Here is a 22,162-nt window from a genome sequence, read left to right as displayed (position 1 = left end):
CAAGTTGCAATACAGAATGTGGACTTCAGGCTGAAAAGGACCCTAAAGAGAGTAGGAAAGAATCCACCGATTGTCCTACATGTGGGAACAAATGATACAGCTATGTTCTCACTAGAGCATATGGGGAAAACACTTCAGGAAACGAAGCCTTAAGTGATCTCCAGTGGGGGATTCTGTTTCTTTCCTGAGTGATAAGAATGATGGTGAGACAAGATGATAATGATCATCAAAAGCCAAGCAGAGCTGGGCCCTGCAAAGGAAATTAAAGCCAACAAAAAGGTTCTGTAGACCTATAAAAAAGAAAAACTGGAATTATCAACCACTGTGGATGGGGTGGAGATTAAATATAATCTAGGCACAGCCCAACACCTAAACAAATACTTTGCCTCAGTTTTCACAAGGACTAATGTAAGATCTTTGAGGTAGTGGCAACGTGGCAAATGAAAATGGAGGATATGGGCACAGAAATTACTACATCTGAGCGGAAGTCTAGTTCAAACAATTTAATGGGATTCACTCAGGGACCCTGGATAATCCCAACCCAAGAATATTAAAGGAATGGGCACATGAAATTCTAACCCAATAGTAAGGATTTTTAATGAATCTATAAATTCGCTTATGACCGGAGAATTACTAACATAATTCCTAAGAAACCACAGGCCTCTTAGTTTGACTTCAGTTGTGGATAAGGTCTTGGAACAAAATGTTTAAGAGAGGCTACGTCTACACTTGCCCCCTTCTTCAAGGGGGCATGGTAATCAGGCTGATGGGAGATTACTAATGACATGCTGCAATGCATATGCAGCACTTCTTTAGGCTAATTCTTCCCCGCGGCAACTTCAAAGTGTCAAACTTCGAAGTGCCAGCATGCCGTGTAGCCATGGGCACTTCAAAGTGTCTTTACTCCCCAAAAATCACAGCACTTCATTAGTTATCTCCCATCAGCCTGATTATCATGGCCCCTTCAAAGAAGGGGCAAGTGCAGACATAGCCAGGAAATCATTAAAGAAAGTTGTGAGTGATAATCGAGATAAAGTACAACATAGTATTACACAAGGTAGATTGTACCTGATCTGCTACAAAGAGGAAACTGATTTTTAGAGAAAGGCAATACAGGAGATTTAATCTGGATTTCATTAAAGCATTTGATACAGTTTCACATGGGAAATTATTAAACTCAGGAAAGATGGGGATTAATATGAGAATTGAAAGGTGGATAAAGAAATGGTTATAGGGTAACACGACATACTAAGAGATGAACTGTCAGGATGGAAGGAAGTTACTAGTGGAGTTCCCCAAGGACAGATCTTGGGACCAAATCTTACTTAACATTTTTATTAGTGATCTTGGCACAAAAATAAGAGTTTGTTTATATAATTAGTAGATGAGACAAAGTTAGGAGGTATTGTTTAAAGTGCAGGAAGATCAGATTATCATGCCAGATCTGGATGACTGTGTTAACTGGAGTAATAAAAATGGGATAACATTTAATAGTGCAATGTCATGCAGTTAGGGACTAAGGAATGTTTGCTGTAAATGGGGTTGGAAGTCCCAGAGGACTACATTGGTTGAACACAGAATAACTATAAGCTGCCAATGTGATTCAGCTGTGAAAAAAGGCTATGGCAGTCCTAGGATTGGAATTTCCTAGAATACATCAGGCACAATATTTTTAGTAGAGACAAGGAAGTTTTAGTACCATTATATAAGGCACTGGAATAACCTCATTTGGAATACTGCATGCAATTCTGGTCTTCCATGTTTAGAAAGATTAATTTAAACTGGGGCAGGTGCATAAAAGGGCTGGCTACCACGACGATCAGAGCAAAAAAAAACCTACCTGACAAGACTCAAGAGCTTGGCTTGTTTAGCCAAACCAAAGAAGGCTATGGGGAGATAGGACTGCTCTCTATAAATACATCAGAAGGATAAATATCAGGGAAGGAGAAGAGTTAAAGCGTTCATGTGGACACACAAGAACAAATAGATATAAACTGGCCACCAAATAGTTAAGGCTTGAAATTAGATGAAGATTTCCTAGTATCAGAGGAATAAAGTTGAACAGCCTTTCAAGGGAAACAGTGGAGGCAAAAAAACTTAAACAGGTATGTAACCAGTCTGTGACTGATAGCTGCAAATATCTTCAGTGCAATAGTTAGAGACAGGATATCAGGTGGGAGGATTCTGAGCGCTTGTCTACACTATCCCACAGATCAATGCTACAGCAATTGATTCACAGCCGTCAATTTATTAGGTCTGCTTTGACGCAATAAATCAATCTTCATTCACCTGTTGAGGATGAGAGCCCTGGCCAAGCTTAACACACACAGGATGCTCTGTAAGTACTTTGACTTTAGCTATGCTATTTGCACAGCTGAAGTCACATAGATTAGCTCCATGGTGGGGGTTAGTGCAGGCAGGGCCCAAGTTAGCACACTGAATTCTTTCCCAGGTTACAGTTGTTGAGTCTTGCACACAAACTCAGGGTCTAACTGTTCACCTTATTTGGAGTCATGGAAGAATATAACCATGACAAAACATGGATGGAGTGACCCAGCAACCACCGCTGCCATTTCAACCCAGGAACAGTGAAGCCCATGACTTCCAAGACATAATTTTAGCATTATTTGTATGCTATCTAATAAGCTTAGTTTGTGGAGATGACAAAAATGTGTGAGAGATACTTTTCAAACATTAAACAACAAATAAGTGAACCATAGTCAATGACCGAGACCCACATCAGGCAAGGAAGTTTCTGAACACGGAGATGTACCATATTAGAACAGATTTTATACTTTTACCATATCTGCTGACTGTTAATCATCTCATGCCATGAGGAGGATAACTTGCTAAGTTCACAGAACTCCAGAGAAAGCATTCTGTGCAGTAACATATTGGGCAAAAGGTAGCAGGAAAGCAAACAATTGTCCTAGGCATGTGTTGAAAAAGAACCTGCATAGCAAGGTCCATTATTTGGAATCCTGAAAGTGAATAACCAATCTAATTTTTTTCAGGTAAATATTTTTCAGAATCATATTTATTTCTTCACTTTGATTGGTAGGTATCAAGACTAACCTAGCACTCATGTAAGAGATGTTTCTCGTGCTCATATTGCTTAGAATGGGGCTCTTTTGCATACCAAATCCATGATATATATTTAAAATACACCAGATACAGCTACATGTCACACTTAAGTCTCAAAGTAATTTGATTCTCAGTTAGCTTTTCAACAATGAACCGAGGCATTTCAAAAAAATGTTATGTACTAACCCTACAAAATCTAAAACTATCCATTTGTAGTAAGAGCAAAAACATGTGCTTCTGGACACTAAAACTTTTAAAAAAAACCCAAAACTAGGGAAGCCATACTAACTGTAAAAGTCTGAGAATGCCTAACTGACAATCTTGTATGTTACGTTTCAGCCCTGATCAAGCATCGCCGTCCAAATGTTCAACTCTCAGGAACAGAGCAGAAAACATTTTTCAGCTTTTTCCAACAAACATAAAATGTACTTCAAGCCCAACTTAAATGTCGACATACATAGTCTGTATCAGATGAACATCAGAATGTTTACATATATGGCAAAAGTGATCCGATACACTGTACTCTTCCAAGCCAAGTGTTTGTCCTCATCTACAAAGCTCTTGTGCATTTTATTTTCAAACCAATCCCAACCTGGTCATTTAAGAGAACATGTATTTATACAATATTATGGGAGGCAAGAAGTGCTACTGAAAAATCTTTGAAAAAGCTGTTGCTAAACCTTACAAGGGAAAAAAAGTCACTCGGGAGACAAAAGGATTGACTGATAACCTATCAGAGCTAGATAGTATGCGTAAAGAGTGTGTATCTAGCGCCATAAAGCCTGCAGAAAATGCAATGGATAATGGCACAGAAACCATGTTTCAACTAAATTTTAAAAAGCAATAACTCTTTCATACATAGCAAAGGTGTCCATACTGTGACCTGCATTGTGTCTCTCTGCCCTCCAGCCCCAATCACCTATCAGACTGTGAGAAAACTTAAGGAGCTTCTGCCCTGTAAGGCATGTCTGCTTGGATGTAGCTTCAGCTGCTGCAGGACTAAAACCCAAAGAACTCCCTCCTTGCAGGGAAAATCCCTCAGGCCCCCACTCCCCAGGGCTGAAGGCCCATTGTGGCAGATGTGTCACAGTTCTCCAACTTCTGAAGATTACCATATGTGGCTTGGAGGGTCAGTAAGCCTGGCCACCCTGATACATAGTTTCATTTCACCATACTTGAACTAAACCCTGAAACAAGCTGTATACAGTAAAATTCCTTTAATCCGGCAGCCCAGGACCGGACATGTAGGTACCAATGACATACGGAAGGGTAGGAGAGATGTCCTGGAAGCCAAATTTAGGTTGCTAGGAAGGAGACTGAAATCCAAGACCTCTACGGTGGCATTCTCAGAAATGCTTCCAGTTCCACACGCAGGACCAGGTAGACAAGCAGAGCTTCAGAGTTTCAATGCGTGGATGAGATGATGGTGTAGGGAGGAAGCGTTTAGATTTATTAGGAACTGGGGACACTTTTGGGGTAGCGGGAGCCTATATAGGAACGATGGGCTCCACCTAAAACAAGGTGGATCCAGACTGCTGGCATTAAACATTAAAAAGGTCATAGAGCAGTTTTTAAACTAAGAGATGGGGGAAAGCCGATTGGTGCAGGGGAGCACGTGGATTGGACGGAGACTTCTCTTAGACGAGACTCCATTGATAGAGATTCCCTAGAACTCAGTCAGAAAGAGAAGATGGGAGATGGTAAACAATGGGCCAGATCAGATGAGAAACAGTCACATATAAAAAAAAATCCAACTCATCAGTGAAGGGCAGACATATAGATAGTGGTAGTTTTTTAAAGTGCTTTTACACAAATGCTAGAAGTCTGTCTAATAAGATGGGTGAACTAGAGTACCTCATATCAAAGGAGGAGATTGACATAATAGGCATCACAGAAACCTGGTGGAATGAGGACAATCAGTGGGACACAATCATACCAGGATATAAAATATATTGGAAAGACAGAACGGGTTGTGCGGGTGGTGGAGTGGTACTATATGTGAAAGATAATATAGACTCAAATGAAGTAAAAATCCTAAATGAATCAAATTGTTCCATAGAATCATTATGGATAGCAATTCCTTCCTCTAATAGGTCTATGGCACTAGGAATATATTATCGACCACCTGACCAGGACAGTGATAGTGATGTTGAGATGTTAATGGAGATTAGAGAGCCTATCAAAATAAAAAATTCAGTAATAATAGGGGATTTCAGTTATCCCCATATTGACTGGGTACATGTCACCTCAGGACGGGATTCAGAGATAAAATTTCTCGATGCTTTAAATGACTGCTTCTTGGAGCAGCTGGTACAGGAACCCACAAGGGGAGAGTCAATTCTCGATCTAGTACTGACTGGAACGCAGGATCTGGTCCAAGAAGTAACTATTACAGGACCGCTTGGGAATAGTGACCACAATATAACGTTTAATATTCCTGTGTTGGGAAGAACACCGCAGCAGTTCAACACTCTGGCATTTAATTTCAAAAAGGGGAATTATACAAAAATGAGGTGGTTAGTTAAACAGAAGTTAAAAGTTAGAGTAACTACAGTAAAATCCCTGCAGGCTGCATGGAAACTTTTCAAGGACAGCATATTAGAGGCCCAACTTAAATGTATATCCCAAATTAAAAAACACAGTAAGAGACCTAAAAAAGAACCACCGTGGCTTAACAACCATGTAAAAGAGGCAGTGAGAGATAAAAAGGCATCCTTTAAAAAGTGGAAGTCAAATCCTAGTGAGGAAAATAGAAAGGAACATAAACACTGCCAAATTAAGTGTAAAAATGTAATAAGAAAAGCGAAAAAAGATTTTGAGGAACAGTTAGCCTTAAATTTAAAAAAATAGTAAAATGTTTTTTAAGTACATTAGAAGCAGGAAGCCTGCTAAAAAAGCAGTGGGGCCCCTGGACAATAGAGATATAAGAGGAGCAATCAAGGAAGATAATGCCATTGCAGAGAAACTAAATGATTTCTTTGCTTCAGTTTTCACGGCTGAGGATATTACAGAGGTTCCCAAATCTGAGCTGTCCTTTGTAGGTGACAAATCTGAGGAAATGTCCCAGATTGAAGTGTCAGTAGAGAGGTTTTGGAACTAATAGATAAGCTAAACAGTAACAAGTCTCCAGCACCAGATGGCATTCACCCAAGGGTTCTGAAAGAACTCAAATGTGAAATTGCAGAGCTATTAATGGTGGTTTGTAACCTATCCTTTAAATCAGCTTCGGTACCCAATGACTGGAAGACAGCTAATATAACGCGAATATTTAAAAAGGGCTCTAGAGGAGACCCTGGCAATTACAGACTGGTAAGTCTAACATCAGTACCAGGCAAATTAGTAGAAACAATAGAAAAGAATAAAATTGTCAGACACGTAGAAGAACATGATTTGTTGGGCAAAAGTCAGCATGGTTTCTGTAGAGGGAAGTCGTGTCTTACTAGAGTTCTTTGAAGGGGTTAACAAACATGCAGACGGGTGATCCAGTGGACATAATATACTTAGATTCCCAGAAAGCCTTTTGACAAGGTCCCTCACCAAAGGCTCTTATGTAAATTAGGTGGTCATGGGATAGGAGGAAAGATCCTTTCATGGATTGGAAACTAGTTAAAAGACAAGAAACAAAGGGTTGGAATAATTGGTAAATTTTCACAATGGAAGGGGGGTAACTAGTGGTGTTCCCCAAGGGTAAGTCCTGGGACCAATCCTGTTCAACCTGTTCATAAATGATCTAGAGAAAGGGGTAAGCAGTGAGGTGCCAAAGTTTGCAGATGATACCAAGCTGTTCAGGATAGTCAAAACCAAAGTAGATTGTGAAGAACTTCAAAAAGATCTCAGCAAACTGAGTGATTGGGCAGCAAAATGGCAAATGAAATTTAATGTGGGTAAGTGTAAGGTAATGCACATTGGAAAAAATAACCCCAGTTATACATACAAGGTGATGGGGGCAAATTTAGATACAACAGATCAGGAAAGGGATCTTGGAATTATAGTGGATAGTTCTCTGCAAACATCCGTGCAGCGGCAGTCAGTAAGGCAAACAGGATGTTAGGAATTATTAAAAAAAGGGATAGAGAATAAGACTAAGAATATCATACTTCCCCTATATAAAACTATGGTACGCCCACATCTTGAGTGCTGCGTGCAGATGCAGTCTCCTCACCTCAAAAAAGATATACTGGCATTAGAAAAAGTTCAGAAAAGGGCAACTAAAATGATTAAGGGTTTGGAAAGGGTCCCATATGAGGAGAGGCTAGAGAGACTGGGACTTTTCAGTCTAGAAAAGAGGAGGAGATTGAAGGGCGACATGATAGAGGTATATAAAATCATGAATGGTGTGGAGAAAGTGAATACTGGAAAGTTATTTACTTGTTCCCATAATATAAGAACTAGAGGACACCAAATGAAATTAACGGGTAGTAGGTTCAAAACTAATAAAAGAAAATTTTTCTTCACACAGCGCACAGTCAACCTGTGGAACTCCTTGCCAGAGGAGGCTGTGAAGGCCAGCACGCTAACGGAGTTTTAAAAAGAGCTTGATAAATTTTTGGAAGTTAGGTCCATAAATGGCTATTAGCCAAGGGTAAAGTATGGTGTCCCTAGCCTTTAGTCAAAGGCTGGAGACAGATGGCAGGAGACAAATCGCTTGATCATTGTCTTTGGTTCACCTCCTCTGGGGTATCTGGCACTGGCCACTGTCGGCAGACAGGATACTGGGCTGGATGGACCTTTGGTCTGACCCAGTATGGCTGTTCTTATGACAGGTGCTGGATTATCAATTTTTCTGGACTACTGGATGTCACCATAACCCTCAAACCCCCCTGTCGCAGCTCACCACCCCATGCCCAGCTTTGGCTCACCACTCCTGCATGCTCCTGCAGCTGCTTCTTCATCACCCCTGTACCCTCACACACCCCAGCACCAACCCCCGCACGCCCTGGCTCAACTCCAGCCCCCAGGCCTCCTGCAGCCCTGTGCCACCCCAGGCTTAAACCCTCTGCCCACCCCCAACAGCCCCAATCCACCAACCATGCCTTCAGAACTTATGTGAATTTCAAGGTACACATATCTCAGTGGATGCCAGACCATTAGGAATTCCAGACCATCAGAGGCAAGATTAAAGGAATTTTACTGTACATTTTAGAGAAACTCAGATTTGTTTTAACAAACATGCTTAACGAGGCACTGGTGTAAAATACCAACATATCATACTGCTCTTTAAATACAACTTGTTTTAAAATAAATGGCTGAAAATACAAAAAGTTGCCTTTTTCTTTTTTTTAAAAATTTCAAACCAGATATCCATAGCATGGTAAAGTGATAGGTATCCATTTCAATGTGTAAAGGTATCTGCTTATGGGCAAACACAGGCACTTAAGATTAGAAAAATGAAAAACACCACTCACCTGAAAGCTAATTGAGTATGTGTAAGCAATTTTGATTTCCCCCGTAGCCTTGTTACTTATACCCATAGGTGGTCCTGAGCAATCAGGTCTATCTACATGTGTATGTTTGAAGCTATGGGAAGAAAAATGCACACACAATTATATAATTTAATCTAATGTAATTAGTAACAGTTTATTTCAATTTACATATTTTGCCATTTTAAGAGTCATACAATTATCAGCTTCATTTAGAATTTTTCTACTGAATCATATTTTCAACCAACTTAATAAGTTTCAACAGTTGTTGAAAACAGTTTCATTAGTTGTACAGAAGAGAGTACACACACAGGCACTTTCAGGTACCTAAAAGCCTAGGTTAAACTTTCTTAAAAGTTTGAAGATTGCATGCTATAATTTCTTTAACCTACATTCTGTATGAAACAGTAAAGATTACAAAACATTTTATTTTTCTGAACAGTTAACAGAAAGACAAGGCTACTTAGTTATGTTGTAATATAGGGCTTCCTAGCTTTGCTTCAAAGCAGATTGGGGGCCCAAAACAAAAAATAAAGTGTTTCACCTGCAAGACAGCAATCTCCGTTATATTGTCAGGAAAAAGGAAAGCAACAAAAATATAACAGGGAAACCAGGAAAAAAGAACAGTAAGTTGTGGGAAGGTCACAGAATTGTAATACATGTTTCTTTTTACAGCTGTTCATAAAAAAAACTGTAAATGTAAACTAGTGTACAGGAGGAGTCAATGTATTAGAATATCCAACACTGAAGGCATCAACAACTTAATTATACTGCAGAAGCATCAAGACCACCTGTGGCATTAACTGGCAGGAATTGCAATTCTTCTGGTCTGTGGCACCTTATAGACTCAGATACTTTGGAGCATAAGCTTTCGTGGGCAAAGACCCACTTCATCAGATGCATGAGTGAGGGGGTTTCAGAGGAGGGTTTAAAGAAGGAGTCTCAGTCAAGGGGAGGGCTAGAGTTGACATGTCCTGTTCAGTCATGGAGGATGTGGCCCGTTTTCAGTAGTTAAATGTGGAGTTGTGAACATCAAGACAGAAGAAATCACATCAGTTCAGTCAAGCAAGCTGTAGCCCATTATGAGTAGGTAATGTGGAGGCATGAACATCAAGAATGGAGAAACTGCCTTTGTAAATGGCCAGCCACTCCCAGTCTCTCTTCAATCCTTAGTTGATGGTGTCAAATTTGTAAATGAATTGCAGCTCTGCAGTTTCTGTTTGCAGTTTGTTTTTGAAGTTTTTTTTTTTGTAGGGCTGCTACTTTTAAATCTGAGAGACAGCCAGCCAAGTTAGTTTGTATTCTGCTTTGTTGCTTTTACTTTTAAATCTGTTACTGAGTGTCCAGGGAGACTGAAGTGTTCTCCTACAGGTTTTTGTATGTTACCATTCCTGATGTCTGATTTGTGTCCATTTGTTCTTTTACATAGAGACTGTCCAGTTTGCCCAATGTAAATTGCAGTGGGGCATTGCTGGCACATGATGGCATATATATTATATTAGTAGATGTGCTGGTGAAAGAGCCCCGATGGTGTGGTTGATGCAGTTAGGTCAAATTGTACTGACTGACCAATATTCAGGACAGGGGTTGTATGTCCAAGCATAAAATAAAATGCAACTTCCCTCCAGCCCCTACCAGCTGGCAAATGGAGAATCCCACACTGGGAGTATACCGCTTCAATTAGATTTTTTTCTGTGTGCTTGAGACAGAAATAGCAAATTAAGCTTCCTAGTCAGCAGAATGACCTACTGCACTAACACATGAGGTCAGGTCACCTTAGTTACCAGAAAAGTCCACACATGCCCTGCACCTCTAATGGGTCCATAATGCAAAACAGGTTTTCTGTGATTGATCATTGGGATCAAGCTGCATATTTCAAAACTTAACAAGCCCAATTTTCAACACAAACTGGACTGGAGAACTAACTTGGTTCTTTTTGTAGGTTCTAAAGCACTTGTTCAACAAGTAATTTTTAAAAATCCATGTTAAATGCACTCACCTTTTTGGTTCCAGTTTAGCAGCTACTAATCTTGCCCCTACCGACTCTTTTCCCACAACATGGTATAATATCTTAATATCCACATGGTTGAATATGTAAAAGGTATCTTCTTCACGAAACTCTGCCTGTGGACCAAATGCAAGGTTAAAGAAACCAAAAAGAGATAAGGCTATTCTACGATTTAAAACAGAAGTTCAAAACTGAATTTCAGATTATGATTTACATGCACTATTTTTTAAAGGCATATAAGGCCAAAAGTTAACAACCTCTAAATTCTCTTACAAGGTGTATTGCAGGTTCTGGGAGTGCACATTTGGGGCCAAAAATGATGGTTTCAGCAAACAGGAGGGGGCTGCTGGGAAGCAGGTTGAGGTAGGGATAGATTACTTGAATTGTATCATTTTCTCCTCAGGAAAGGAAAACATTAAGATTTGCACCTGAATATCAATCTCCACCCAAGCGATGGCATCAAAATCATCTTGTCCAAATCACATCAAAACAAAAAGCAGTCACGTAGCACTTTAAAGACTAAAAAATAATTTATTTAGTGATGAGCTTTCGTGGGACAGACCCACCTCTTCAGATCTATAGCCTTACCCCAGCAGACTCAATATATAAAGCACAGAAATTGCTGTCCCTGTTCAAACCAAGTGTTAATGCTCGAACAGGGACAGCAATTACCTGACCCACTATAAGGACTCTTTCACATACTTTGATGTTTGATCAAACGCTTAACTTCCCCCCACCCATCACCCCCCCTTTCTGCTCTTCTGCTGATTTCCCAACCTCGATAACAATTTTTCTAATTTGTCAACCTTGATAATTTTTGGACTTCTGTGCTTTATATATTGAGTCTTTACAGATAAGGCTATAGATCTGAAGAAGGGGGTCTGTCCCATGAAAGCTCATCACCTAATAAATCATTTTGTTAGTTTTTTGAAGTGCTGCATGACTGCTATTTTGTTTTGATAGAATACAGACTAACACAGCAACCTCTCAGTTACTGTCCCAATCCTGATTTTTTAGAGCACCTTGGGAATAGGTGGAACCAGAGAGCAGGTGTGCATCAGGCCTTTTTGTTTGCAAAATTAAAATGTCATTTGATAGGGATTTAAGGTCATGCCTCCTGTGGCATAGTGGAGAAGGCTTCTATCCCTGACCCTTGTTTGTTGATAAACATCATCACAGAGGTAACAGTACACCTCTGCAAGTCTCTCACTTCCAGCAACAGTCCTGCCATTTGAAGTAACCATTCACAAGCATTGCTTTCTCACTGTACGGATAATATTCACATCCAGAGGACAAAAGCAGAGGCAACCTGAAGTCTAACGCAGGCAAATGAAAACAGCCACTCTCTCTCAAAGCCAAGAGGCACTAAGAAAAACTGAGCAGCAGTTGAGTTGCTCTGCCTTATGTCCTCTGTCCAGAGAACTCTGGTGGTACATACACTAACTGTTGACCCCACTGGTCAACAGATTCAGAGCTTGAGCATGTGGGATCCATATTCACCATTAACGGAATATGCACATCAATATGACTCAAAGAAATTGACACATTATTAAAAAGATACTCTAAAGCTTACATTAATGACACAGGCATCCTTTTGTAGGCCCTTTTCTGTAATAAAGCAGCCAATAGGAAATCCAGGATTGCAAAACTTCAGGTTGTCGTCAACATCATAGCACCAAGTTACAGGCATGTTGTCCACAATCCTACAAACACAACACAGAAAAATAATAGATTTAGGTTTATTTAATCTACAGTAGTTCTTTGCATTTTGAGCAAAATAATAAGTCACTGAACACAAAGTGCATCCTCAATGCAACTTTAAATTCTTAGAATTCTGAGGAATCTGTATTCCCTTAAAAAAAAAAAAAAGTCACAGCTACACTGTTCCTCCTGACAATTCAAGAAGTGTGACAGGAGCTCTAAAATTCCCTTACGATTCTAACTGTTGCAACTGCACCAATGATTTTTAATCTAATTTCCATATAAGTGAAGTGCCAGACAGCAGCTATACTTTTAAAGCATATCCTAAAAAGAGGGAACTTTCAATTTCACTAGACATTTCACCATATTAGTTTTACGTCCTTGGAATTTTGTGCGTAATTCAGTTTCTCTTTATAAACACAATATAACATCTGAAATTGGACACTGCCTTTCTTCAAAAAAAATTTGGTACACTGATGTATCCTGAATAGATCTGTTGCAAAACACAAGTTTCTGTGCAAAAAAAGTGTTCATTTTAGCTAGTATTCATCATAACTGATATTTTATACACCAACAGGTAAGCCTGGAGCCTCCTGCATTCACAAAGTCAGCTCCATCTGATAAGAACCTCCTCCAACTGATGCTGTATTTTTCTGTTAGAAGTCTTTTTTGTAAGATAAAAATTTAAGAACAAAAGTAGCATTAGCTTTACTTACCTGACCTTATCAATCATGCTTACTCATTAACACACACCAGTAAGTTAGTACACAAAAGAACTTTGTAGTGAATCAATCACACATGTGTATGTGTGGAAGGGTTGCCACAAGTGAGAAATTAAGGCTAGGTCTACACTAGACAAAGAAGTCAACTGCCAATATGCAATTTTAGCTATATCGATTGCGTAGCTAAAAATCAATGTATCCCTTGTTGATTTCCATATCTGTCCAAACACCGGGAGAAACACTCTTGTCGACGTTCCTTATTCCTCATCTCTCGCAAAGAGTACAAGGGTTGACATCTACTCCTGGGAGGGTCATTTTGCGCATGTGCGAAACAAAACCCTGGAATATCGACCCTGAGTGGGTGGATCTTCCATCGTAGCGTGGCTCTAGCCTTAGAGACCTTACACTACATACTTGCTTCTCCACTTAAACACAAATCTTGTAATTCTCACTACCACAATACATGATACACCACCTTAACTCTGTTACCTCTGGACCTTTATCCCCTCCTCACTGTCTACAATAGTTTCCTTAGTAATTTCAACTTCTACTTTTTCATGAAAGCTGAATTGAGTGCTTCGCATGAGTTCCCACTTAAGCATCAGCTCTTCTCATTAAAAAACAATTGCCATAAATAAGAAGTCCTGTTAAAGTTAAATGATAAAAGCATGGCAGCTTGAAATAGGCAGTGTTTTTCCTTATTGAAGTGCATTCCTCATCACAGTATTCACCTGTGCTTCCTTGATGGTATGAACTATTTTAACTAGTGAATTTACATGGAGTAAAAAGTTGGGAGCTACTATAGTTAGGTGAAAAGCAACTGCTTTGACACTCTTCTCCAGCAGCTCTTCACAAGATTGCTTCATTGTTAAAAAAGCTGAAAAAAAAAAAAATCAAGAGCACAGTAAGGAATAATTCCAATTTAGGAATAATAGATAAGTCTTGAAAGCAACCTAGCCCCCTGTGAGGAGCTGCAGGAGAAGACGATGACAAGACAGCAGGATATGACAGGAGTGCTATCATAAATGGAAAAGAAAAACGTTAACAACTAAAATAGACTTTTAAGAAAAAAACGAAAGTTGCCTACTAGCGCCCCTTTTTCCACTATGAAGATTTTTCCATAGTGAAAAGAAAAGTCCAAAAAGAAAACCATTTAGAAGGAATTTTTAAAAATTCAATAGATGTAATTGGAATTGCATTAAAAGACTCCAGGGTATGTTTCATTGGTCCATTAATATGCTTCAAGTGGTTGAAGACACAAGGCTGCAGTCACATTATTTGCATAATTGGATAAATAAAACTCCTGTTGTGCCTTAATGCTACATATTGGTACAAAATGCACTTAGTTATTGAATCACCTTTACCACTAAGTAGCATACTGTTATAATCAGTTGGCCGGCAATGCGAACACAGTATCCCAAGATACCCAGTAAAAATAAATAAGTTACGGATAGACGACTGCCAAATTCACAACCTTTCAAAAACTCTTTATGGACCAAGAAATCTGGTCTTGCCATGTGATATCTGGTTGTGTTTTGTACTCTATACCAGGGTGAACAAACTTTTTACATCAGGCCCCACTTTTCTTTCCTGCAATTAGCAGCACCTCCTACAACCTGTCTAACATAATCCAAAGCAACAGAAATTTTGGTTATGTTCACATATAGAACATAAAAACTTTATTACTAGGTACGTGAACATGAATACACGCTCATAAAAAGAGTACCAGGTCAACATTTTTAATGAGATGGCTGAGCCTGAAACCCAGAAGACGATCGTGCTGCACCCGCCTTATGAAATTTCATGCCCCGCCCCCTTTGTGCGCCCCTGCCCACAGAGGGAGAACCAGCTTCTCTCACATTGGAGGTCCTAACCCAAAAGGGTAGGTGCACCTGCAAGATTATTTTGGTGGGGGTGAGAGGAGTGGGACTGGGGTATTGCCACACTGAAGGCAGTACAGAAGAAAGAACTGGGCAGCAAAAGAACAATGGCTTTTGACAGAGCACCTAGGTCTGAAGCAAGCTCCCTGTCAGCAACAGTGCAGAAGTAAGGGGGCAATACTGTGTCACACCATTCTTACTTCTGCACTACTTCTGGCAGTAGCTCTACTTTCAGAACTGGGCTCCAGGCTTCCAGCCACCACTCTTCAGATGCCCAGTTTTAAAGGCAACTACCTCATGACGTCTCCACACCCACCCCATTTTGGGTCAGGATCCCTACAATTACTACTGCATGAAATTTCAAATTTAAACAGCTGAAATGAAGAAAATTACTATTTTAAAAATACTATGACCATGAAAATTAACCAAAATTGAGCATGAATATCATAGGGCCTTAGTCATCGAAGAGCAATTTCTTAGACCAGTTCTCCAAGAATTATTGGTAAAGCCAATAAGATGGGTTGCTATTTACTTTAGTATAATTTGTTTGCATTACACTGACATTAAGGTGCAGTAGTACTAGTGGCATGAAATTGTTTTAGAGCAACAAAATACTCAAGGTTTATTTCACCCACGACTTGTACCAGCAGGTTCAATTTGCTGCTCCAACATGAGGCAGGTAATCATGGTATGAGGGGAAGAAAAAGGGTCACTAATATCTATTCACCCCAAGGAGCAAATCTGAAAGTCCTTGAGAAAAAAAGCCCTGCATCATCATGCCCTCCTCAAAACCACATCTCAATCAATAGTTATTAGTCTCCTCCTTCGTCATTTAGCAGGTTCCTTTTCACTGCTACGCATTCCTAAGAGCAGACCGAACAGGTTCTTCCCAGCCTGCTCTCTCTCATCTCAGTTACAAAGGGCAGTTCCTAGTTCCCAGCACCATATGGATGTTGATGCAGAGAAAAAGCAGAAGAGGATTCAGAATAACCATCGTTCTCACTGCAACATTACCAGCTTGGAGAATAACCTGCAACAGTAAATAGGTCAGCAGTATGTGTGTGTGGAGGGTGGGGAATAAACTACTGGCAAGAAATTGACAGAACAAGGATATCCCCTGAAGTTGTGGGGCAACAAGGTGCTTTACCCTCTTATCCCACAGAAGAGGGTTTTTAGATTTGTCCTATTTCCCTGCAAGTAACATGTACCTGGACGATTCTGAACAGTTTCCACAGATTCCTACGGACCTCCATATAACAGCTATGAAACTGATCAGCATCCCACTCACTTCACCTTGTTGCTGAGCAGTTATCAGTGGCAGATGATAAGAAGTTGTCTATTTAAAAACTTCAGAAAACTGCATCTTTCTGCATATTTTTCATATTTGGCTTGTTATACTTGGCTAGTCTGGTTATCTTCAAAACCCTGAAAGCTAGAAATGAGATTTTGCTTTTGTTGTTTCTCCCCTCACACTGCAGGGTTAGGATAAGTGAAACCCCAGTTTTCCTGCAGCTGATGGCAGTCTAGCTTTCTTCTGGTAATACAGATGAGGTACAGTAAATTCTTCAATATCCAGCATTCTGTTATCCAGAACTCTCAAATAACTGGTATTTTTAACCGTAAGTAAATTTTAATTCCACTATACTGTACTTATGGAAAATGTAAGTAAATCCAATTTGATTACAGCAAATACAGTATAAGTTTACAGTGTACCTTACTGCTGTTGTTGGTAAAGTACTCTAAATATATTTTTGTTTCTTAATACCTAATCTTGTTTTTCTTTAGTGTTATGCATAGGTATAACCTCTCTATTATCCAGAATATTTGAATATCCAGCAACCTCCCTGTCCTAGGGCTGCTGGATATGAAAGAGCTTACTGTACCATCAGAAACTGAGATATCAGAAACAGTAAACATGTATAAATTAAAAAAAAAAAAAAAAAAAAAAAAATCAGGAAGACCAGATGGTATACATCCAAGAGTTCACAAAGTCTTTTAGTAGAGAAATAAGGGAAATGTAGGGGCACAAAGAAACTTATGGCCCACAAAAGAGATGACATTATTAAGGAGGCTGTTTAACTACATGAAAAATAAGACTCAATGGCGGTCCTGGTGCATTACAAAATGGATGTCATAGATTTGTTGGTAAATAATGCAGGAAAGGTAAAGAAGTATTCAAAAGATATTTCTGCTCTGTATTTGGAAAAGACAGATGATATAGTCATAACAACCTTTTTCATTCCAACAGTAGCTTAGGAGAATGTTAAACAGCAGCTACTGAAGTTAGAGACTTAAATCAGAAGGTCCAAATACGTGGTCCATGCACCTAAGAGTTTTTTAAAAAAGTTTGCCAAGGAGCAAGCTGGACTGTTAGCATTGATTTTCAGTAACCCTGGTAACACAAGAGAAGTTCCAGAAGACAGGAAATGTTGTGATAATATTTTTAAAAGCTAAACACATCAACCTGACCATATTTAGGTCTGTCACCATGACATCCTCATATTTAGGTCTGTCAACCGTGTGCGAACAAATGGAAAAGGCTGAACTAGTACAATTAATAAAGAATTAAAAAAGCAATATTATTTATGTAACTCAAGCTGGAAAATAAATCCTATCAAATTATCTTCAATGTCTTTCTCTGACTATATTATAAGTTGGTTTGACAAAGGTAACCATGTTCATGGAAGATGCTTGGAATTCTATTAAGATTTGATATTTTGATAAACAAGACTAAAACAAAATTACCTTGCCACACATTAAATGGAATAAGGTTCGGCAAAGTGACAGCAGAACGTGACTGTAACCAGGGAATCATCATTGAGCAGTTACGTTTCTAGTGGGGATGCACAGCAATCGGTACATGACTCTGTGCTGTTTAATATTTTCATTAATCACCATGGCAATAACATTGATAGATGACCCACAGATGACTGGGAAAACAGTAAATAACGAAAACAGATCTCAGGTACAGATAGGAATGCTTGGAAAGCTGGGCACAAATCAACAACACATATTATAAAAAGCATACCTTTAAGAACAAAGAATGCAAGTCATACTGACAGGTTGGGGGAAATAAAATAGTGCATCTGAAAAAGATCTGGGGGACATGGTGGGTAATCAGCGATGCATGAACTCCCAGTGTTATCCTCTGGCCAAAATACCTAATTGTGAGCCTGAGATGCTTAAACGGGGGAAATCTCAAGTATGAACAGTGAGGTTATTCTACTTCTACATTTTGCACTGATGTGCTTCCTATTGGAATAGTGTGTATAATTACTGAGTACACTAACAGACTCTAAGAACTCAGTCTATTTATCAAAGAGAAAGCTAAAGGGTGACAATCACCTATGTGAAGAATAAACATTTGATAATGGGCTCTAGCTAGCAGATAAAAGTGTAACAAAATCCAGTAGCTGGAGGCTGAAGCTAGCCAAATTCACACTTAAAATAACGTGCACTTTGCTTCTTTAAAAAAAAAAAAAGGTAATTAATCATTGGAACAACTTATCAGGGCTGTGGGGAACCCTCCACCACTGGCAATTTTAACATCAAGATTTAGATATGCCACAGTTCAAACAAATAATTTATGAAATCTCCTAGCCCTATATTGTACAGGTGGTCAGACTAGCTGATCAATAGTCCCTTTTGGTCTTTTAAGTATTGAGTAGATCAGTTGCTTAAAAATGTACATATTAACTAAAACCATCTAATATAAAACTTAGGACTTTAAAAGAGCCAACAAGTAATTTAGTGACTTATTGATCAGTTAAACCTTACATCTGTATTTGGTACACTGATAGACACTAAAGTTTAAGATGGAGTAAGATACCTAGAAGGCCGTCATACAACAGAATATAAACAGAACAGTTTATGTACAAAACCAAAAATCATCTCTCAACATTAAAGTTCTCTAAATGCACTCATACATTAATGGATAAAGGATAACGTGATGACATTTTAGACTCTCAAAGCCTTGTGTAAAGTTCTTGCAAGAAGCTCCTATATAAATCAAGTCATGGCTGAAAGGCAAAATACTGTCATGGATTCAAGCTGGTGAGAAAAAAGTTGTCCATTTGCCCCCTAACAAAGTAGGATTAAAAAGTATGGGTGACACATATACCAACAGAGCTGCCTTATCCAGAGTATGGTGTACAGTACAAGTCACCCCTTCTCAAAAGCAATATTTCAGAATGATAGGAGGTCCAAAAATAGGAAATGACAGTGAACTGGGACATGGAAAAAAAAAACAGAAGAGTGAAAAGATAATGACTCTTCACCTTACAAAGGAAATAATTAGGATAGGAAATGATTGAAGTATAATTCATGGAACTGGGAAGGTCAATAGAAAGTTTCTGTTCATGTCTCATACCATAAGCATAAGTAAATATGGGACAAAACTCAAAAAGGTCAAAACCGACAAAAAGAAAACACTTTCAGACAATGCAAAATATGGCTGTGGAATGCCTTTCCCTAAGAATGTACTGAGGCCAAGAATTTAGTGAGATTCAAAAAAGCTAGATATTTATGGATAACAAGAACATTCAAAAGTGGCTAATTTTAATATTGCATCCCCACTTGTGCAAATCCAATTTATGCCACATGCAGCTTCCATATCAATTGCAGGCCCTATTCATGCCTTGTTCTCTTCTGGCGACACCTGTGTTTGGAGCTTCACTGGCCATTTCTGTGGAGCTGGAATTGTGGGTGCCTTGTGGACGTGGATTTTCCTTGCAGTTTTAAGACAGTGACAGAAGCTGATTTAGGCCCAGAGACTAAGTGCTATACCCTGAAGTGAAAGTGAGAATCAAACAAAACTCACAGAATACAATATTATAAAGGAAATTTTTTAACTCAACAGTTAAGCTGTGGCTAATTTTGGTTAAAAAAAAAAAAAATCAAGTTATTTTTACCAAACATGGTGGTATCAGCACTACAACTGAGGAATACAGGCTAATTTACTCAAGGAAATGGGGGGGAAGCTCTCCATTGTATTCAAACTGGAAAAACAGTTTATTAAACAATTCTACTGAAGATTTAATGAACAATGTGTAGTTAATTATGTTAACCCAGGGTTTGAAAATAAAGAAACTCAGCAATTATGCTAATTGACTCTTCATTCTTATGGGTCAAATGTCAACATTTTAAAATCTTTTATCAACAAGTGAATTTAATGTTTCAGAAAAGCCAGACTGCTAGCCATAGAAAATGAACTTTCATTTAGACACAGAAGATACACACTATTTCAAGTTGCATGTCTGATCGTGCCAGACCAACACACTTCTGTTCTACAGTTTTAAAAACAGGATCCAGACTGCAAATAATAAATAAATACACCAAATCAATACCTTATTTTACACTCAGATTAAGAAGACCCAAGTCACATTAAACACCCTCAAATTTTATTTTCTACTCTTTATCATGTAAAGTCTTCATAAATTAGCACACGCCATTTAAGCATACTTCTCGGTTCACGAGCATTTGACCAGGACTCCATCGTTAACTTGGTCCACCAACTTCTGACTGCTTCCTTTTTTCCCACATATTGTCTGAACACTAGCTTCTGTAAATCCTATTCCATCCCTATAGGTCCTAGTCAGTTTGCATAAACATAAATGAAAGACACTTCTTGAGTTAATTAAGAGTTGGACTGGGCCTTTAAAAAGATACAACAACAAAGGAACAAGAAACCTCTTCTCACTTATCTATGCTGCTAATATATCCATGTAAACTGTAAGCTCAAGACATAAGGAATGTTGAATCTGGGGGGCACTCTTGAATGCAGGTAAGCAATATATAATCCCTAGGTTCATGCACTCCTTTTACAGTATACTCTTCCCTAGTCACTAAAGAAAATAAGGTGTTTTGATAGTTACAATATATAGGTGCTGTGTTTTTTTTTGTTTTAATCTTTACAGTTGCATCAAAAGGCTCTCATTAGTAGCAGGGTCCAATCATTTAAGATCCTGTGGAAATACACAAGATGAAACCAACAGATCAGAGGGAAAGGAAAAGGACAGATGAGTGAAAATATTAGGTACATGGACTATGTAAAAACACATAACTGTCCCAAGTCAGAGACCTCCCTTCCTCCTCTAAAATGGAGGGAAGTGGGGGGGAGATAGAGAAATCTGCAATTTTTGTTGACCATCTGTCACTCACCTTTTACTGGCTACATGTTTCCTGTCATTAATATTTACACACTAAATTTTCAGCCTACCCATCACCTCAGCAGGATCCACAGATTCCTGGCTCAAGTATTCCCAACCAGGACAAAGAAGAAGCCACAGGAACAGTGGAGGCCCTTTAATCAAAGTTTTTCTCAAGACAGAGTGGGCATGGCTTCTACATAGAGTAGTACACTGGTGCTACAGGTTAAAGCAACAATCATATTTTATATGTTGTTTTATCATGAAGACAGGAAAAAGCACAGCCAGAAACTCAATATTTACAAAAGAGTTCTTCTATTTATGACTGGCATGTTTCAATAAAAGCAGAAGTGTCATGCAGAAGTAACACGACATTACTTTTCTCCCTCCTGCACAAGAATAGACCAGAAGAATTGCAATTCCTGCCAGTTAATGTCAAGTACTGAATTTATACCATCATTTTGCAAGTCACTAATATGCTAAATTAACCAATTTAATCACAAAAAAAACCCCACAAAAACCTTACCAATGATGTTGATAGTTCAGTAACATGCTTTTTTTCAAAAAGTCCAATTTTTGCTTGTCCTCTGGTTTTTGTGTGTCATACACTTTTGTGCATACAGGTACACATCTCTCTTCCTTTTTAAACGTAAACTAAGAAAATGAGAGAGAATTTCAGATGAAAAGTCTTCCAACGAATCTGAATTGTTCTATCCTGTTCAAAGTTAAACAAAAAAAAAATCCCCATACAAACAACACATAATTATGTGGTTAAACACACAGGCAAACAACCTTGGTATTTTATATGTCAATGTTTACGATCAAAGGCAGGTTGAACCTCTCTAAACCTATGCTCTCTCGTCCAGCAACATCTATAATCCAGCATGATTTTAGTTAGCCAGATGGCCTCTTATAATCATGGGTGTGGCCGAGTTTCCCATGGTCTCAAAGTTTGTTAACAGCTACCCGCCCTAGCTCTCAGCATTCTGGGCTGTTATTTAGATGTAATTTACCCCAAATGTCTTTTAAGTGTTCAATAATCAGCGGAAATGTTGGTAATGCTGTTTGCCAATATTGACCTCCCGTGGTTCAGCAAATTCTCTCATTTGGCCCTGGTCAGGTCCCAAGGGTGCTGGACTAGAGGTTCAACCTGTATATTTTACAAATGTAATACAGTCAAGGTACTGTGTTCTCTATAATA

The 22,162-nt window shown here is 38.9% G+C and overlaps 1 protein-coding gene across 1 annotated transcript in view; it reads right to left on the bottom strand.

Annotated features, from left to right (window-relative positions):
• TM9SF2 (transmembrane 9 superfamily member 2) overlaps positions 1-22,162 on the bottom strand; it is a 62,735-nt gene that overhangs the window by 26,363 nt on the left and 14,210 nt on the right. The window contains exons 4-7 of the mRNA XM_074989604.1: positions 21,488-21,615; positions 12,086-12,215; positions 10,504-10,628; positions 8,490-8,601 (exon numbers count right to left, since the gene is read on the bottom strand). Of these exons, the coding sequence (XP_074845705.1) occupies positions 8,490-8,601; positions 10,504-10,628; positions 12,086-12,215; positions 21,488-21,615 (495 nt within the window). The remainder of the gene's footprint in view (positions 1-8,489; positions 8,602-10,503; positions 10,629-12,085; positions 12,216-21,487; positions 21,616-22,162) is intronic.

This window comes from Carettochelys insculpta, chromosome 1 (genome assembly GCF_033958435.1).
Source record: "Carettochelys insculpta isolate YL-2023 chromosome 1, ASM3395843v1, whole genome shotgun sequence".
In the NCBI taxonomy this organism is placed as follows: Eukaryota; Metazoa; Chordata; order Testudines; family Carettochelyidae; genus Carettochelys; species Carettochelys insculpta.
Note: the sequence above shows the minus strand (reverse complement) of the source record. Positions and strands in the feature narration are given on the sequence as shown.